We start from the raw sequence: 14756 nt of genomic DNA, 5'->3' as shown, positions 1-14756 counted from the left end.
TGGGTTTTCGAGCTCTCGAGGTACGAATCAAAGGACGTGCTCGCGGCGGATACAGCGACGATGCTGTGCGGCATCACCATGGCGACAAATCGTACTCCCCTCTCCCGCCCCGCTCTTTCTCTCTTTCTCTACGAGCTTCCTCGGCCTTTCTTTACGTTCCCCTTGCGTACGACGTGCGTCTCTACCTGCCACCGACGTCCACCCCACGCGCAGCGGCCTTTTTCCCCGATTACGTATTTTAACTCACCAATGTCCCGCTGCTGCTCTTGCCCGAATGTCACCACCTCCCGGCACGACCGTCGCGGCTCACGGGGCGGCCGTGCTCCCGTCGGCGGTTTCCTCGCGCGATCCGCGTGTCATTCTTCCGCCTCCGGTTCGCCGTCGCCGCAGGCTCTCTTACCCGTCCAAAGCCCGTTCACCACCGCTTGCCCATTTAAAGACGACGGCTGAACGTCGACCTCGAAGCCGTTCCTCGAAGCACGCGAACGGCAGGCGTCCACGACACGCAAGAGTGCCTCGTCGCAGAGGCCCGCGATAATCGCGCAATTCCTGTCAGAGAACCTGGCCAATGACGATTTGTGATCGACCACGAAATTCGTTCGGCCGCCCGGTTGAAGTTTTTTCCACCGGCTAACAATAGTGACTGCAAGAGCGACAAGGAGAGACGAGGACGCCCGCGTCCGCGCCCGTGAACGCGAGAACGATACTCGTCTCACTTCATCGCGTGCGGGCCCCGCCAATGTCGGCCGAGACGATCAGTGGCCGAGACACGCCCGCACCCCGCGCGGAGTCCCCGTACCTTCGACCCTTGACAAGTTCACTTTAACAGATTTTTTTTTTGTTTCGCACAATTGACTAATTTGTCATACAATTAATTTACAATTGATTCAGAATTTATTCGCATGAAATTCACTGGGTTTTTTTTTAAATTAAAAACTATTTCTTAGATTACTTTTACGACCAATGTAAAATCGTACATATATTTAATAATGAAAAATTTGATGATAAAGAACTTCTCAGGATATTTACAAGACGTAAAAAATGGCATGGGTGATACTTTATTTAATGCGATAGTTGATAAAACCAACAGACACATTCTCTCATAAAAAAAAAAAGAATAAAAAAATTACTTGTATTAAAGACAGTTTTGAAATTGATAGGTGGATTAATTTTTTGACACAGTGTCATATATTTTTAAATTATGCTGTAAAAATGCTCGAACTTCCTTATCAATAAAATTTTCATGAAAAATTCATGTTTCTTTTTTTTTTTAATACAAAAACACATTACACAGTGTATATATATGTATATGTTAATTATATTATAATTCCTAGGAAAAGCATTCATTTTTTAAGTGTACAATACTTGCGTACATGTATAATGACCTGTGAAAATCACAATTGCTGTATTATAGGTCGTCTAATATATATTTTGTAATTAATATATTGCTTCGAGAATTGCCGACATTATAACATATTAAATGACACATTTACATAATTGTTTAACCAACATTTTTTAATTATATCATTGTATATCAGTTTTGTTATTGCTTATTTTTATTTTATTTTATTTTATTTCTAACTTTTAAAATGTAATAGAAAAACTTTACTTCTAGAATTAATTTTTAATAAAAGAACAAATATATATATATTCTAATGTAATTGTATGCAGTAATGAGCTTTTTTAGACCTTCAAAAATAATTTAAACAATAGATAATTACAAACGCATATAATAATTTTAATTATTATACAAATTATATGATACAGAAATATTCAATAGAAATATATACATAGAATATTTCTGCGTTTATATACATATAATGTAAATCGTATTAATTTCAAGTTAATAACCAAATATTTAACAAAAAAAATGTGACGTTAAAAACAGGTACATTTGATTGATGTCAGATCTATCGCTACACGCTTATGAAATATATATTCATTAAATAACAAAAATAATATGCAATAGCAATAATTTAAATTAAGATGATTTTTAAAATGATAAACATGTTTTTAAATACCCTAGAAAAATATATTAGATGATAATAGTTTTTACTATTATTTATGCTGAATTGTCTGTATATTTAATTTTAGATTTGTGTTACAATACAAACTTGATATACAAGAATGAGTAAAGTCGACTAGGGCGAGTATTAAGCCACTTTTGATTAATCAGTAAGGGCACTAGATAACATAATAAATAAGGAAATAAAATTATTTTTCTATAAACTTACTAAAAGAGCTTCTAATGAGTATCTAAAATTTGCATATTAAATGTTACTATAAATAAATTACTTATCAGCCAAAATTTATTATGTTTTTACACTTGCCCCAACTTGTTCTATAACTTATTTGCAAATGTAGGAAGAAAATAATGTTCTTAAAAATACTAACATATAAAGTTGGCTACAAGACGTTGACGTTTCATTTTTCGCACACATTAAGTGATGATAAATTGTTTTTTTTTAACATAATTTATAGATAAAATAATTTAAGCTGCTTGTAAAAACACAACACATACCACATTTTATATATTAATATTGAGATATTAATTGTATAATAGTATAAAAATCGACAATTCTCTTAAATAAAATAATATCAATTATTAAATAAAATGAGGCAATTAGGAGGCATAGTTAAAGAAATCAAACAAACTGAACAAGAAAGATATTTTTGTGGTAAAGATAAATGTTTAAATAAATCTTTCATTAAAAATCAACGGACAACGCTAAAATTTTAATTAAAATGTGCACTCCACTTGCCCATCTTGAAAAAAAAATTTAGATAATGAACTTTGACAAAGTCTATTTTAAAACGGACAAAAATAATGGATTGCTTTTTCATCGTTAAGAAATATTTCCAAAATTTCAGTCTATTTCTTTGTTAAAGCTTTAAATACTGGAATTAAATTGCTATAAATCTACAAAATATGCACGAGTTTTATTATATGATATGGAGACTTTAAATATTTTAAATATATTGTATAAGATTATATTGTATAGTCCCGATAAATAGTCGGTCAAGCATATTGCATAGATTTACATAGAGTGGATGCTACCGCTTCCTTTTCATACCTTTACGATACCCTTTGCCAAACCAGCCTGGATTCTTCGCAGATGCTACGGGAGTGTCCGCGCGAATCACTAGAGTATCTTCTTCTACCTTTTGCTCGTTTTCGGTTTTTATTGGTGTTGGGCAATCCACATCACGTTGATAATACAAACAGGTGAGAGAGCCTTCATGCTCCATACAAAACGAACACGCTGGTTTCGGTTTCGGTGCCTCCGCTGGCACATTTGGTATTTGTATAAAAGGATAATAAAATAATGGTGTCAATTGGGGATACATGTACATAGGAGGAAATGGCAAGCCCATAGACAAAAACGGTAACGCGGCGAAAACCGGTGCCGGATAAGTGGTCGTTATATCGGCCACCGCTATGGACGATATGCAGTCTTCTTTGTCAGTTTCTTGCACTGTGCATTCTACATTTTCATCGCTGCTTTGACTTAAAGGCTCCTTTACAGCTGGCTCCTCGAGGCATGGCTGAGTCTTGGTAAGTTGTTCGCCGGTTTGGAGCTTCATCGCGTGAAAAAAAATCGGATCCTTCGTACGATTATACTGCGGTATTTCTAGTCCTAAGTGACTCATAATTTTTTTCATTACTTCGTCACATTTCCCGTTTATCTTTAAAACTGCATTCTCGTCTTTTGGAGTCCATTGTAGATTGACAATATATAAAGAGGCTCTCTTTTGAACGGGCTTGTCCATTTGCCACAACCACGGATACTTCTTAAGAACCTTCAGACTAGAACCCAAACACAATATAACATCCGCTTGTTTTGCAGCTCGTGTTGCTCCGTTCCAATTGATCGGCCAAGGCAGGTTACCTCTTTCACCAAAATGAACGATAGAATCTTGCAATATCGAATTACATCTGTGGCATGATCTTCCCGTGCCGTGTTGATATCGCGCAGTCTTTTCAGTAACGTCAAAAAGTCTCCAATATTCTTTAGACGGTTTGCACGTTCTACAAACTTCCACATACATATTACCGTGCACCTCGGATAGAAGATTGCGCGGGATACCACTACGTAAATGTAATCCATCACAGTTCTGAGAAACTACATGTTTGAGAACTCGCGCTTTATATAACGCGTAAAGGGCCATGTGTGTCACAGTTGGCTCGGCTTGGCTGAGATCATGATTTCTGTGAAAAATATAAATAATTTAACAATAAATATGCTGTACAATATACCATAATTTATCATACAATATCAAAGAAACCTTACAGCAAACTGTCTTCAAATATTTTTTGCAAAACCAGAAAGGCTATTAAAACGAGATAACACAAAAATTGTTTCAATTAAAATAATTTTTACCCAATATCCTTTCCCTGTTGCATACGAGTCCAAACTCCATTGGTTCCTCTGTAGTCTGGAATAGATGCTGCTGTGCTGATACCAGCACCAGTGTATACTGCAAGTGATGTTGCCCTACTGATTGCTGCTGCCAAGCGAATACATTTTTCCTCCAAGATTTCAGGCACATCTTCAACCTCTTCCAATCTTGCCTTTATTCTGTCTCGTTTTTCTTGCCTACAAATCGAGACAAATAAAATAAAAATATGTTTTTACTCTAATCTAAAAAAAAAAATTATTAAAAAATTATATTACAACTATAATTTATATATAAAAACAATTTTATATTTATTTAACTCCAAATAACAATAAAAATCACTATAGAAATCTTAAAAAAGTACTGAAATATTTTTTTACTGCAACAGTCGTTACCGTAAATTAACCTCCTTCACCACATCGCTGCACGAGGCGAGTATCCCAGTTTCCTCCGCCGTCCGATCAATCTCGGATTTTTGCAAAATTGCCGCCACCTAATAAAAAGCATGCATCAATGAGATTTGTTTACGATATTAAAGAACGTCGGCTTGGCGGCCGAGGTTCAAGACTCGAGCGCGATTAACATGCGATAATCTAGCGGACGAAGTCACAAAGCGACGGAGCGGAACCTTACCTTTTTTAGAGTGGCCACTCTCTCGTCCTTAACTTTGAAAGGCTTCAAAGCGGCGGAACGTCTTCGCGACAGGAGTCTCTCGTCTCTCGTCTCCTCCATCTTTAATCAAAACGGTTTGCGCAGTGACGTACCATTGCCCATGCTTGATACATGTCTCGCGTCTCTCGACCGTCAGTCCTCTTGTTGAACAAGGATCGACGTTGATCTCACACGCGTCGCGACAAGAACTTTTTCAGCCTCCATTGCCACCGTTCGAGATGCCCCTTGTCTAATCACCATTAACGGCAGCGAAGGGCTGTAGATAAACGACGACGAGCAGCCGGGCCGCCAATGTTCATTCTTGAAGGCCCTTTTCGCGATCAGATCTTCCGCGCGCGCGACGATAACGCTCGTGACTTTCCTCGCGCGGATAGTTAGGTTAGGTTAGGTCTCGGATTAGCTAAGCTAAAGGAGACTCGAGGAAGGAGATTTAAATGTCGAAGCTATTAACAATCTCACGGGGGGTTGATGAATATTCAGTTAAGCCTGCTCACCTCGAATTTAGCTGAAAACACCCCGTTCGTCACGTCACACCGGAAGCATACTTGGAAGAGACGGAACTCCCGTGCGCAGAATGAAAGGAGCTGCGTTTCTGTATCCTTCACGGCGCGTCACCGCGTACACATATGCACACTTCGCACTTGTGTCGCTAATCTGTCAATAAATTTTCTAACCTCGAAAGGTGTTTCACTTTCGACAAAAACATGTCTGACGATTTGTTAGCGAAAGAAAAGGAGTTTCACCGGCTGAATCGTGATCTTAAGCTAAGAACGCGCGATGTAATGAAGGCCGTTGATTCGATTATACATGAGAATATATTTGACACCGCGAGCCGATCGCTTTCAAATTTACAAGATGTTAAAAACGCGGATTTGGAAGAGGGAGCACTAAGTGTTGATAATCAATTAAGAATATCATCGGTAAAAATTTCCGAAGCACCAGTAAAATGCACCAATGACAATGAATGTTCGAAGAGAGATAACACTGTGGGAAGTAAAGCTGTTATCACTTTGCTTAAAGGCAAGATAGATATGCTGTATAAAAAGTTAGAAACTATGCAACTCGAATATAACGATAAGGTAGTACCTCTTATTTTTACCGTTTGACAGAATTATTTTTTTTCTACACGATAAATTGCTTTTATATGCAGTGCGATTATTGCGAAGAATTAGAGGCGGAAAAAAAGAAACTCGAAGGCACTCAAATTAAATTGCATCACCAAGTAGAAACGTTAAACGATACAATTACGAAATTGGAAAATGTTAATTCCGATACACTGTCCAATTATCAAACTTTAAACAACGAAAATGTTAACTTAAAAAAGGTATTTTTACTTTACAACACATTATAAAATTGCTAGCATGGATATATTACAAATATTCTCTTCTAGGATTTGGAAAGTTTCAAGAAAGAAATAAGAACATTGAATCAACAATCAAACAATTTGGATATAAGATTAAATAGATCTCTAGAAAACAATGAGAAGCTCAGAAGTGCATTGAAATGCAGCCAGATAGAAGAAAAGGTATAATAGCATGTATCTACAAATTTTTTAATAATATTGCTCAGCCTGCTGTGCCCAAAATTGATGGCTCACACACAAGGCTATTTGAATATTCTAAATAATATATTGCAGGAATTGAGAAATCAAATCAGAAAATTACAAGATGACAAGAAATTGGCTGTAAAAAGTTTAGAAAAACAGCGGTCAGAATTGGTGCAAGCATTTAAGAAGCAGACATTACTTGTAGACAATTTAAAAAAACAAAATGTATGTACATAATTTCGTTATTAATTTCTCCTATTTGTGCAGCATCATAAAGTACGAATTTTTATAACTTATAATTTTTCTAGATACATTTAATGGCAAACGGGCAACTTAGCTTAACGAAAGAAGATTTTATAAAATTATTAGAGTGGAAACCTCAGAAAATTGTGGATGCATCATAGTAGCATTTATGGTAATAGCATTCATATTATTTATAATCTCAGCTGTCGCCAATTCGACGACTCGCGTAAAGATATATACGATAAATTTCGGTGTATTTGACGCGAGACGCTACTGTGTCTCTTGATATTCTAATCAATCTCTTTTTTTTTTTACGGACATTTTACATAAAATATTAATTAAGTGAGATTGTAACCTATGTATAAAAGATGAAATTAATCCCATTTTATAGCTATTTATATTTTACAGTATTATACATTAAAGCACAAATCAGATTTGATATACATCTTTTTATGAGAAAGCTTGTATGTGTTTATTTCACATATCAAAATCGAGTATTATCAAATTGAAATATTTTATACTTTTTTAATAAACTTATATTCGTAATTTATCAGAAACTGTTACTTTTTATTAATAATTTTGCGAACAATTATAATTCATATTTTTGTTTCGTTTTATACGTATGCGCGTGCATTTATTGTGTTTACAGCAATTCATTGACATCATATAAAATGACAAATGCATGTCTGATTAAATAGACCGTAAAAGAATTTACAGATTTTTAAATATATCTAATAAGTATAATTAATAGTAACAAGGTAATAATAGGAAATCATTTCAAAAATTTGATTTCCATCGTGATTATATCAAATCCAAGTCATTTCTACGTTTGACAATTTCAAATGTCTCATTCAGTTCATTTGCACAACTTCTTTTGGGGAGTGTAAAGAATAATAATTGGCAATAATAAAATCTAAGTATACAAAAACTCAAAACGCTTAGATTTCGCTGCATATTAACGGGAACATAAACATATTTTTGCCATTGCGCGGCGCATCCAAAATAATGTCATACGATGAGCTGTACGAATTATCAAAAAATATCCAGCTCATCGAAATTGTCATTGATTCACTGGGTGATACACACGAATGTTAGTGTTCTTTCTGCGATATAAAGATTGCGATAGATCTTTGATCTAGATGATGCGTACGTACCGTAATAGTCTAAATTTACAAAAAGCAAACTTAATATTTTCGCAAACAATTCGTTGAAATAGCTTCTTTCGTATGGAAATTAAATAATAGCAAATATCACAATATAATATGGATAAAGACCGCGTGATATAGTCAGTATCCCTCTGCACAACCTATAGATCGAATAACATTATTTTAATGGTTTTTATAGTTTGAAAAAGAAATTCGCAATACGCTTTATTAAAATACATTAAGTTAATGTTTCTGTTAGCTAAATATATATATATGTATATATATATGTATGTATATATATACATATATAGACGTTGCTGCTCACCCTGCGGGTAAGTATATTAATACAATTTAATTACAATAATTCTCAATTTATTCTTCTCGCCCTTCAAATTTTTATCATCGACAATATGCCATGAAAAAATGTCATTAATATTTGAATACCTAGAATCATGATATATATATATATATACTTAAAAGTTCTAAACCTTTTTTTTTCTCTCGCTCTATTTTTCTCGTTTATTTTTATACACATTGAGTTTCAAAACTCAATTCTGAAATGATCGTAATTATTGTGAGCGCTTATAATTACAGAATCTACAGTTCTTTTTGGCCCTTATGAGGGCACTAAAGTTAAGATTCACATAAGCACCACTTGTAGCTTACGTTTATTATTCATTTATATATACTTTTTCTTTTTTAAATCCTATTATACCATAAATATTACTGTTTCCATATTGCACGAACATCAAGCGTTTCTCGCAACTCTTTACCATAGCAATGAAAATTTTACAAACATATAAACAAATTTATTCGAGATTAAGTTAATCTTTAAATCCAGTTCTGACCCAAAGACAATTACTGCTTTTTGTGCTCGAAATAAAAAAAATTATACTGTTAATTTAATTTTGTAAAATATAAATTTCCCTTTTTTTTTCACGATTGCTAATTGCATGTAAATTGATATTAGTATACTCTCGAAAAGAAATCATAAGATTTGTATTCTTATAATTTCAAATACTCTATCTAAAACACGCAGAGTTGATGTAACTATGCTATCGCGCAAAAACATTTGAATTACTATAATTATAATAGAATTTTACATGTATTGTTATAAAATTTCCTGACTTATGTATATATATGTCTACTGCAAAAGTTAATTTTTTGCTAAAATGCATTACTATCTATGTGTTTGCAAAAATTTTGTACATTGTCTTCTTTTATTATACAGTAAACCTTATTGTATACGTGCGTGAAGTTGATTTCTTTTGGTATACCAATTACATTAGTAATCTTTTATATATATGTATATAATATATATATATATATATATATATATATATATATATATATATATATATATATATATAATGGACATAACGCATTTTTTACTTCTTCCACATTTACAATACGCTTCCTTCCAGTTGGTAAAAAATTAATTATTTTAAATATTTTAGTTATAAGATTAGAAAATATTAGTGTTAATAATGCAATGAAAATATTCGTTTTTAATTTCATATAATTTTCTATAGATTTTCTAAAATCTTAAATAATGCTTGTGATATTACAGCAAAATTTGCTTTGTTTTGAAAACCAGCACAGACAGTAACACACCTAGCATTGGTTAAGAATTACGAAATAATTTTATTAACATCTTTCACGCTATATCCATATATCTTTTAGAAGATATATAAAAAGCCAGACTCTAAATGCGACCAGAATGACAGTATGGTACAAAGATATTCATGTACAGAATAAAAATAGGGAATTACACTTGAAATCTTAAATAAATAAATCTGGTACGTATATATCAATGAAAGTGAGTGAGTGATGCAGATTTTAATTTTTTTGTTTCTGTATCGTTGCTCTGATCATGCCAAATAGCTGTAAGTATCCTTTTGACCTTCTGTGCGCTCCAAATATTCTTTTTCAATTAAAATATCTATACATTTCTGCAAGAAGACATCCAGTCTTATTAAAATATTTGTATTAATATTACGCAATTTTTATATATACTTAAATTAATAATATTGCGTTTATCAAACTTGTAAAAAATGTAGCAACGTATAAATTATATCAATTTTTCTTTTTTTTTTAAATTAATGTACTTACCTTAATGACATGCACTCTTGGTTTGAATCTAGAGCTTAATTGGTTCAATACTTCCGCCACTAATTGTTGATGTTTCAATACTTTTCGCATTTTCATAATTCTAACAATTGCTGCTTGAATTAAAAGTTTCCTATCTTCTTCTATGTGTTTGTGCGTAGTTTCCTGTTCAACTTTTAATTCCGTCTTCATAGGTATATTAATATTCACTCTTAATTTTTTGCTGTAAAATGACTATTGTAACAAATGCTACAAAGAATAATTAAATATATACATATACACATAAAAGTAACATACTTTTTGTATCCTGTAAAAAGTTCTACCGTTGATAACGGGGTCAATTCAGCTACATCATCGCTAGCTGCGGTTAAAAGCTTGGCTTTCAAAAGTATTTGTATAACCTGTAAAAAAATTATTAATTAAATATAATCAATCGTTAAATTTTATCAAATGCAACTGTTTAGGTGCGGACGCGTGATCGAGATACGCGGTACACGTGTGAAATACCAGACCGGCCAGAAATAACTGCCGCGCAAGGAAATACAGCACAACGCGAGTGGAAAAAAAGTATATACTCTGGCTTACCGTTATAGCCGATTTTATTACAAACTAGACGGACAACTTGTACAAAACAAAAAAAAATTGGCACGCGATGTACGGGAGATCGCGCAAAAAAAGAAACCGGAGCTGTATATGAAGCGAGTCGTGTACGGCTACTGAGCTGCGATCGGCAAGCGAGCGTAAGAATTTCGGCGTCTAGCCCGTGTGAATTACTTTATCGGAAAAGTCCGGAAGAGATCGACGTACAGCAAAATCACGTACATACCGGCACGGCGTAGCAACTCGCTCTCCGATCACGCTCGCGTCTCAAAAAATCGCGAACAGCAATATTACCTGTTGTAAAAAATCCATCTTTATTTGTGTTGCATATTGCAGCTGTTGTATTGTCCACGATGTAGATCCATTGTATGCTAATAAAACGGCCATTTGAAAAGTCGATGCTTGCAATGTATATCTGTTTTTAAAACAATTTGTATGCAACTCTCCCTTAGACATATTGTATAGCCAATTTAACTTTCTGCCGCTATGTTGTGAACTATAGAAAGTAGTGAACCTATGTACAGATCTTTCCAACTGCAAGTAAAAATTATGAGTAAATACCAGTGTCGGTTCTAAAAATAAAAATTATGACTTAATACTTTTCGGTAAATTTTACCTCAGTTGGCAAAGAAAATGTAAAAGACTGTTGGAATGGCCATGAACCAGAAGATAAAACTTGTATACTGAAATCTATATCTAAAGGTTCAGCAGAATTTGTTAAGTGTCTCCTGAATTGTTCATTTAAATCTTTTGATACACCAATATCCTGTAGATAAAATTATTAAAATTGTATTATAACATTTTTGTGATAAAATGCGTTATCTCTTGATAAAAGCTCAAATAAAATTATATACAAGTTGTAGAATATTTTAAATTAACTTTTAATATTAAATTTTTTCAAATTTTACTTTACATAATAACATGTTATATTACCTGGAACATGCGTTGTAACTTCGAAGTATACTCAAATCCACAAGCTTGTTTCAGCTTAGAGATCATGGAAGCCTCTGCATCGTCGCTAGCAGACATATGTTGTACCAATCGTTTTGCTAACATCTTACTATAGAATTTTTGAAATACATCTTTGTCTTCAATATATTTAAATACTACCATCTGTAAATAATAAATACGATAAACGTGGTTTTTTCGTTCAGAAAAATACAAAATAAAAAGTTATTAAATTACTTACAACTTGATTAAGAGTATCTTCAAGTTCTGCTTCTTCTGGATTTTTACTGCTCTTTTTAAGTAGCAAATCACAATATTTGGCTAATAATTCGGGTGACTTACTACTGCTGTTTGCTGCTCTTGTGACAGAATTGCTATTGATAAACCGTCCACAAGCTTTATCTAGGGCAGCAACAAAACCGCTATCGTTATTAAATGCTACCAACACTAAAGCGTTGTACTTTTTATGCACCTCCAGAATCGTGTTCACATAAATTTTCGGATCCTGCAAATGTGAGAACTATCAATTCACTTATAGAAAAGTTACAATATTTAACAATGTATTAGTTAATATTAATTAATTTATTAATTAAAAATAACGTACATTAGCTGCTGAATCTCCGTCTTTATCTATAGCTGCAAGACCTTGATTGGCGATATGACTTTCTAAAAGATTTCTTAATTCCCCAAGGCCATTTGGTATTCTCGCTACAAGCTGATACATCCTACCCAAATCTGTATTTTTATCAGCATCCAAAAGATTTTGGAATTCAGCATGGAATATATCCATATGTTTTTCGATAAGTACTCTCTCGCATGTTTTTGCCAACCGCTCGTGAGTCGTTTGATGCAAGTAAACGCGTACTCGTTTCTGTTCTTCTAATAATCTGTGTTCCGCCTGCACAAACAAGACAAGGAAGAGTAAGATTTTTTTTCACGATTATTATTCTGTTTTGCGTATTATTTTTTTTTTTTTTGAGAGATACCTTTTTCATATATTCTGTTACAGGATTTTGCCTAAGAAATTCGGTACTTTCACCAGTATAGAATCGTTCTGTATCTTCGAGAAAGATATTTTCAAATGAATCTTTATATACTGTTAAATTTTGTCCTTTTGCACCTGGATCTTCTTCATTTAAACCCAATTCTACATAGCAGTTAATGACGCCGCTGACTAATCGAGTATTTATCGTTTCACCATTGCGTTCTCTTTCAATTAATTTAAGAACTGCATTAGTGACCTAAAAAAAAGTTTATACACGGTTTAATAAAGAAATATACGATAAATGTATCGTGATATCTGCAAGAATATTATTTACCTGTCTATTTAAATGTTTAAATAAATTATCTCGCCAAGTAACTAAAGCCAATTGATAAATTTCATAAATTCCTTTACGACCTTCTTCACATTCTCTTCGCACCCAATGACGATTAAGGTATGCACATACACCATTTAACACTTTACTACTAAACTGATATTCTTCCCATTGTCTTGTATAGAATTGCAGTACATCTTCGTCCATCAAGTCAATACCATGCTGTAATATATACATACATATATATGTACAGTAAATTTTTGCTTAAAATTTTTTAAACCAAAAGCACAACAATTACATATACTTACTTTGAGTAAATTGATAAGATAATTCCTAAGAAAATCGCGCAAACGTTTATATAACTCCAAACCAACTAACTGTGCACCTCCTTGTTGAATTTGTCCCTTTTTACTTTTAGTTGAAGTTCTAGTTAGCTGTTGATGAACGCTTGTACAGTAATTATATACATGTCTATAGAAATTGTATGATGCAATAAGAAAAATACATGATAATCATTTTATATGTATAAATAAAAAAAATAAAAAAAAAAATAAAAAATCGAAAAGTATTTCTTATGAAAAAGGATACGTGTACAATTCTATGTATCTCGGCTTTGACATACACTGCCTGTTGTATACTTGCTCTATGCCCTCGCGTAAATCTCCCCAGATTTGATCCAAGTCAATTTGCTTAAGACCTGGAGGGCCACCTTGATGACTTCCAGCCCCTCCACCGCCTCTATGCCCTGACATTCTGTTCCTATATGCTTGTCGAGTGAGCGTCACCGTTACTATATGCTACTATAATTTCTGTAGAAATATTTATAACATAAATATAACGTGTTACCTTTTTCCTCACTTATTTGTTAATATAAGTAGACATATGATTTTAAGTTACGACAATAATGAGATGCACGTCAAAAAGAATTTTTTTTTTTATCTCAATATTCCACATTTAAAGATAAGAATTAAGTTATCTGAAAGCCATTAAAGTATCTTTTAACATCTTCGACTCGAGTTAAAGGTCGAAGAAAAGTAGCTCATCAACGTTTATCCACGCGCTCGAAATCGAAACGAGAACTCCATCAAGGTAACTCTCAAATTCGTTAGAGAAAAGAGAGCTTTGTGTGAAAGGGAAAGGTTAACCGACGGATGAGTATTCCGTTACATTGTGTGTGATGCACGACTCAATCCTTTGGCAAGACCAAGGCAGAGAGAGAGACACACACAGAGGCGTACGAGAGTAGGAGCGAGCGAGCGCAGCGGAAAGAGAGAGAAGGAGGGATGTCGAAATAGAGGCCTACTCGCGTTCCTCGCGCACCATATTTTTTTTCCCCTTCGCGTTTCTCGTTGCTGGCGAAAAAACGGCCGCGTCGCAGGAACGGAGGGCGCAAACGGAGGCGACGTCGTTTTGTGCGAAAGAAAACACGCGCTCACCTGTCGACGTTCACCACCGCATAACAGGAATAACAACGGCCGAGGGACGACTGTTCTCTCCGTGCTAAACCGAGCGCTGGCCCGCTTCGCTTCCACAAAACGGCGTTACGGAGCACGAACGCGCCACGGTTTTCACCACCACGGGGGGATTTACGTTGCCGGGAAACTCCGTCGTCCGCGCCCGTACAATTCCACGTCCTGTGCGACAATGAGCGCGGCGACACGGCCGGAGCGAGCCAACGTACGGTGCTTAAAAAATTACCCACTACCGCGGATCCGCTGCTTCGGTTCTGACAGGTTAGGCAGCGCGGAGCTGCCAACCGCAACGCGCAACTCGGCCACC

The 14756-nt window shown here is 34.4% G+C and overlaps 3 protein-coding genes across 6 annotated transcripts; 1 reads left to right on the top strand and 2 right to left on the bottom strand.

The window, feature by feature from the left end:
* Nucleotides 1-939: 939 nt before the first annotated feature.
* Sirt7 (sirtuin 7) lies at nucleotides 940-5694 on the bottom strand. 2 transcript variants are annotated; one of them, XM_070668703.1, is made up of 5 exons: nucleotides 5565-5694; nucleotides 5032-5130; nucleotides 4794-4891; nucleotides 4383-4598; nucleotides 940-4210 (listed from the first exon to the last, which is right to left on the bottom strand). In XM_070668703.1, exons 2-5 carry the CDS (start codon nucleotides 5128-5130, stop codon nucleotides 3055-3057), a joined length of 1569 nt encoding a protein of 522 aa, XP_070524804.1. In that variant the 5' UTR covers nucleotides 5565-5694; the 3' UTR covers nucleotides 940-3054. The 2 variants fall into 2 exon arrangements, with proteins under 2 accessions (XP_070524804.1, XP_070524803.1); XM_070668702.1 differs by lacking the exon at nucleotides 5565-5694 and having other exon boundaries at nucleotides 5032-5228.
* Nucleotides 5695-5774: 80 nt separating this feature from the next.
* Nucleotides 5775-7416, top strand: LOC139109568 (testis-expressed protein 9). The gene is made up of 5 exons (XM_070668719.1): nucleotides 5775-6149; nucleotides 6221-6394; nucleotides 6461-6595; nucleotides 6707-6841; nucleotides 6925-7416. Exons 1-5 carry the CDS (start codon nucleotides 5775-5777, stop codon nucleotides 7018-7020), a joined length of 915 nt encoding a protein of 304 aa, XP_070524820.1. The 3' UTR covers nucleotides 7021-7416.
* Cul1 (cullin 1) lies at nucleotides 7238-14707 on the bottom strand. Of its 3 annotated transcripts, none has more exons than XM_070668682.1 (13): nucleotides 14145-14707; nucleotides 13566-13786; nucleotides 13286-13448; nucleotides 12981-13199; nucleotides 12648-12902; nucleotides 12266-12559; nucleotides 11903-12181; nucleotides 11647-11826; nucleotides 11330-11479; nucleotides 11008-11247; nucleotides 10411-10514; nucleotides 10117-10336; nucleotides 7238-9956 (listed from the first exon to the last, which is right to left on the bottom strand). In XM_070668682.1, exons 2-13 carry the CDS (start codon nucleotides 13727-13729, stop codon nucleotides 9876-9878), a joined length of 2349 nt encoding a protein of 782 aa, XP_070524783.1. In that variant the 5' UTR covers nucleotides 13730-13786; nucleotides 14145-14707; the 3' UTR covers nucleotides 7238-9875. The 3 variants fall into 3 exon arrangements, with proteins under 3 accessions (XP_070524783.1, XP_070524782.1, XP_070524784.1); XM_070668681.1 differs by having other exon boundaries at nucleotides 14414-14706; XM_070668683.1 differs by having other exon boundaries at nucleotides 11903-12166; nucleotides 14414-14704.
* Nucleotides 14708-14756: the final 49 nt, after the last annotated feature.

This window comes from Cardiocondyla obscurior, linkage group LG18, assembly GCF_019399895.1.
Source record: "Cardiocondyla obscurior isolate alpha-2009 linkage group LG18, Cobs3.1, whole genome shotgun sequence".
Classification (NCBI taxonomy): Eukaryota; Metazoa; Arthropoda; class Insecta; order Hymenoptera; family Formicidae; genus Cardiocondyla; species Cardiocondyla obscurior.
This window is presented reverse-complemented; position numbering and strand designations above follow the sequence as displayed.

Excerpts from the sequence above, each read along its gene's own strand:
- Sirt7 (XM_070668703.1), bottom strand. The coding sequence starts at position 5,130 with ATGGAGGAGACGAGAGACGAGAGACTCCTGTCGCGAAGACGTTCCGCC. Across the intron at positions 4,892-5,031 it reads GAGTGGCCACTCTAAAAAAG|GTGGCGGCAATTTTGCAAAA; the intron begins GTAAGGTTCCGC and ends GCTTTTTATTAG. Across the intron at positions 4,211-4,382 it reads CAACAGGGAAAGGATATTGG|AAATCATGATCTCAGCCAAG; the intron begins GTAAAAATTATT and ends TATTTTTCACAG.
- LOC139109568 (XM_070668719.1), top strand. The coding sequence starts at position 5,775 with ATGTCTGACGATTTGTTAGCGAAAGAAAAGGAGTTTCACCGGCTGAAT. Across the intron at positions 6,150-6,220 it reads AACTCGAATATAACGATAAG|TGCGATTATTGCGAAGAATT; the intron begins GTAGTACCTCTT and ends TTTTATATGCAG. Across the intron at positions 6,596-6,706 it reads GCAGCCAGATAGAAGAAAAG|GAATTGAGAAATCAAATCAG; the intron begins GTATAATAGCAT and ends AATATATTGCAG.
- Cul1 (XM_070668682.1), bottom strand. The coding sequence starts at position 13,729 with ATGTCAGGGCATAGAGGCGGTGGAGGGGCTGGAAGTCATCAAGGTGGC. Across the intron at positions 12,182-12,265 it reads ACGGAGATTCAGCAGCTAAT|TTCTCACATTTGCAGGATCC; the intron begins GTACGTTATTTT and ends GTGAATTGATAG. Across the intron at positions 10,515-11,007 it reads AGATGGATTTTTTACAACAG|GTTATACAAATACTTTTGAA; the intron begins GTAATATTGCTG and ends ATTTTTTTACAG.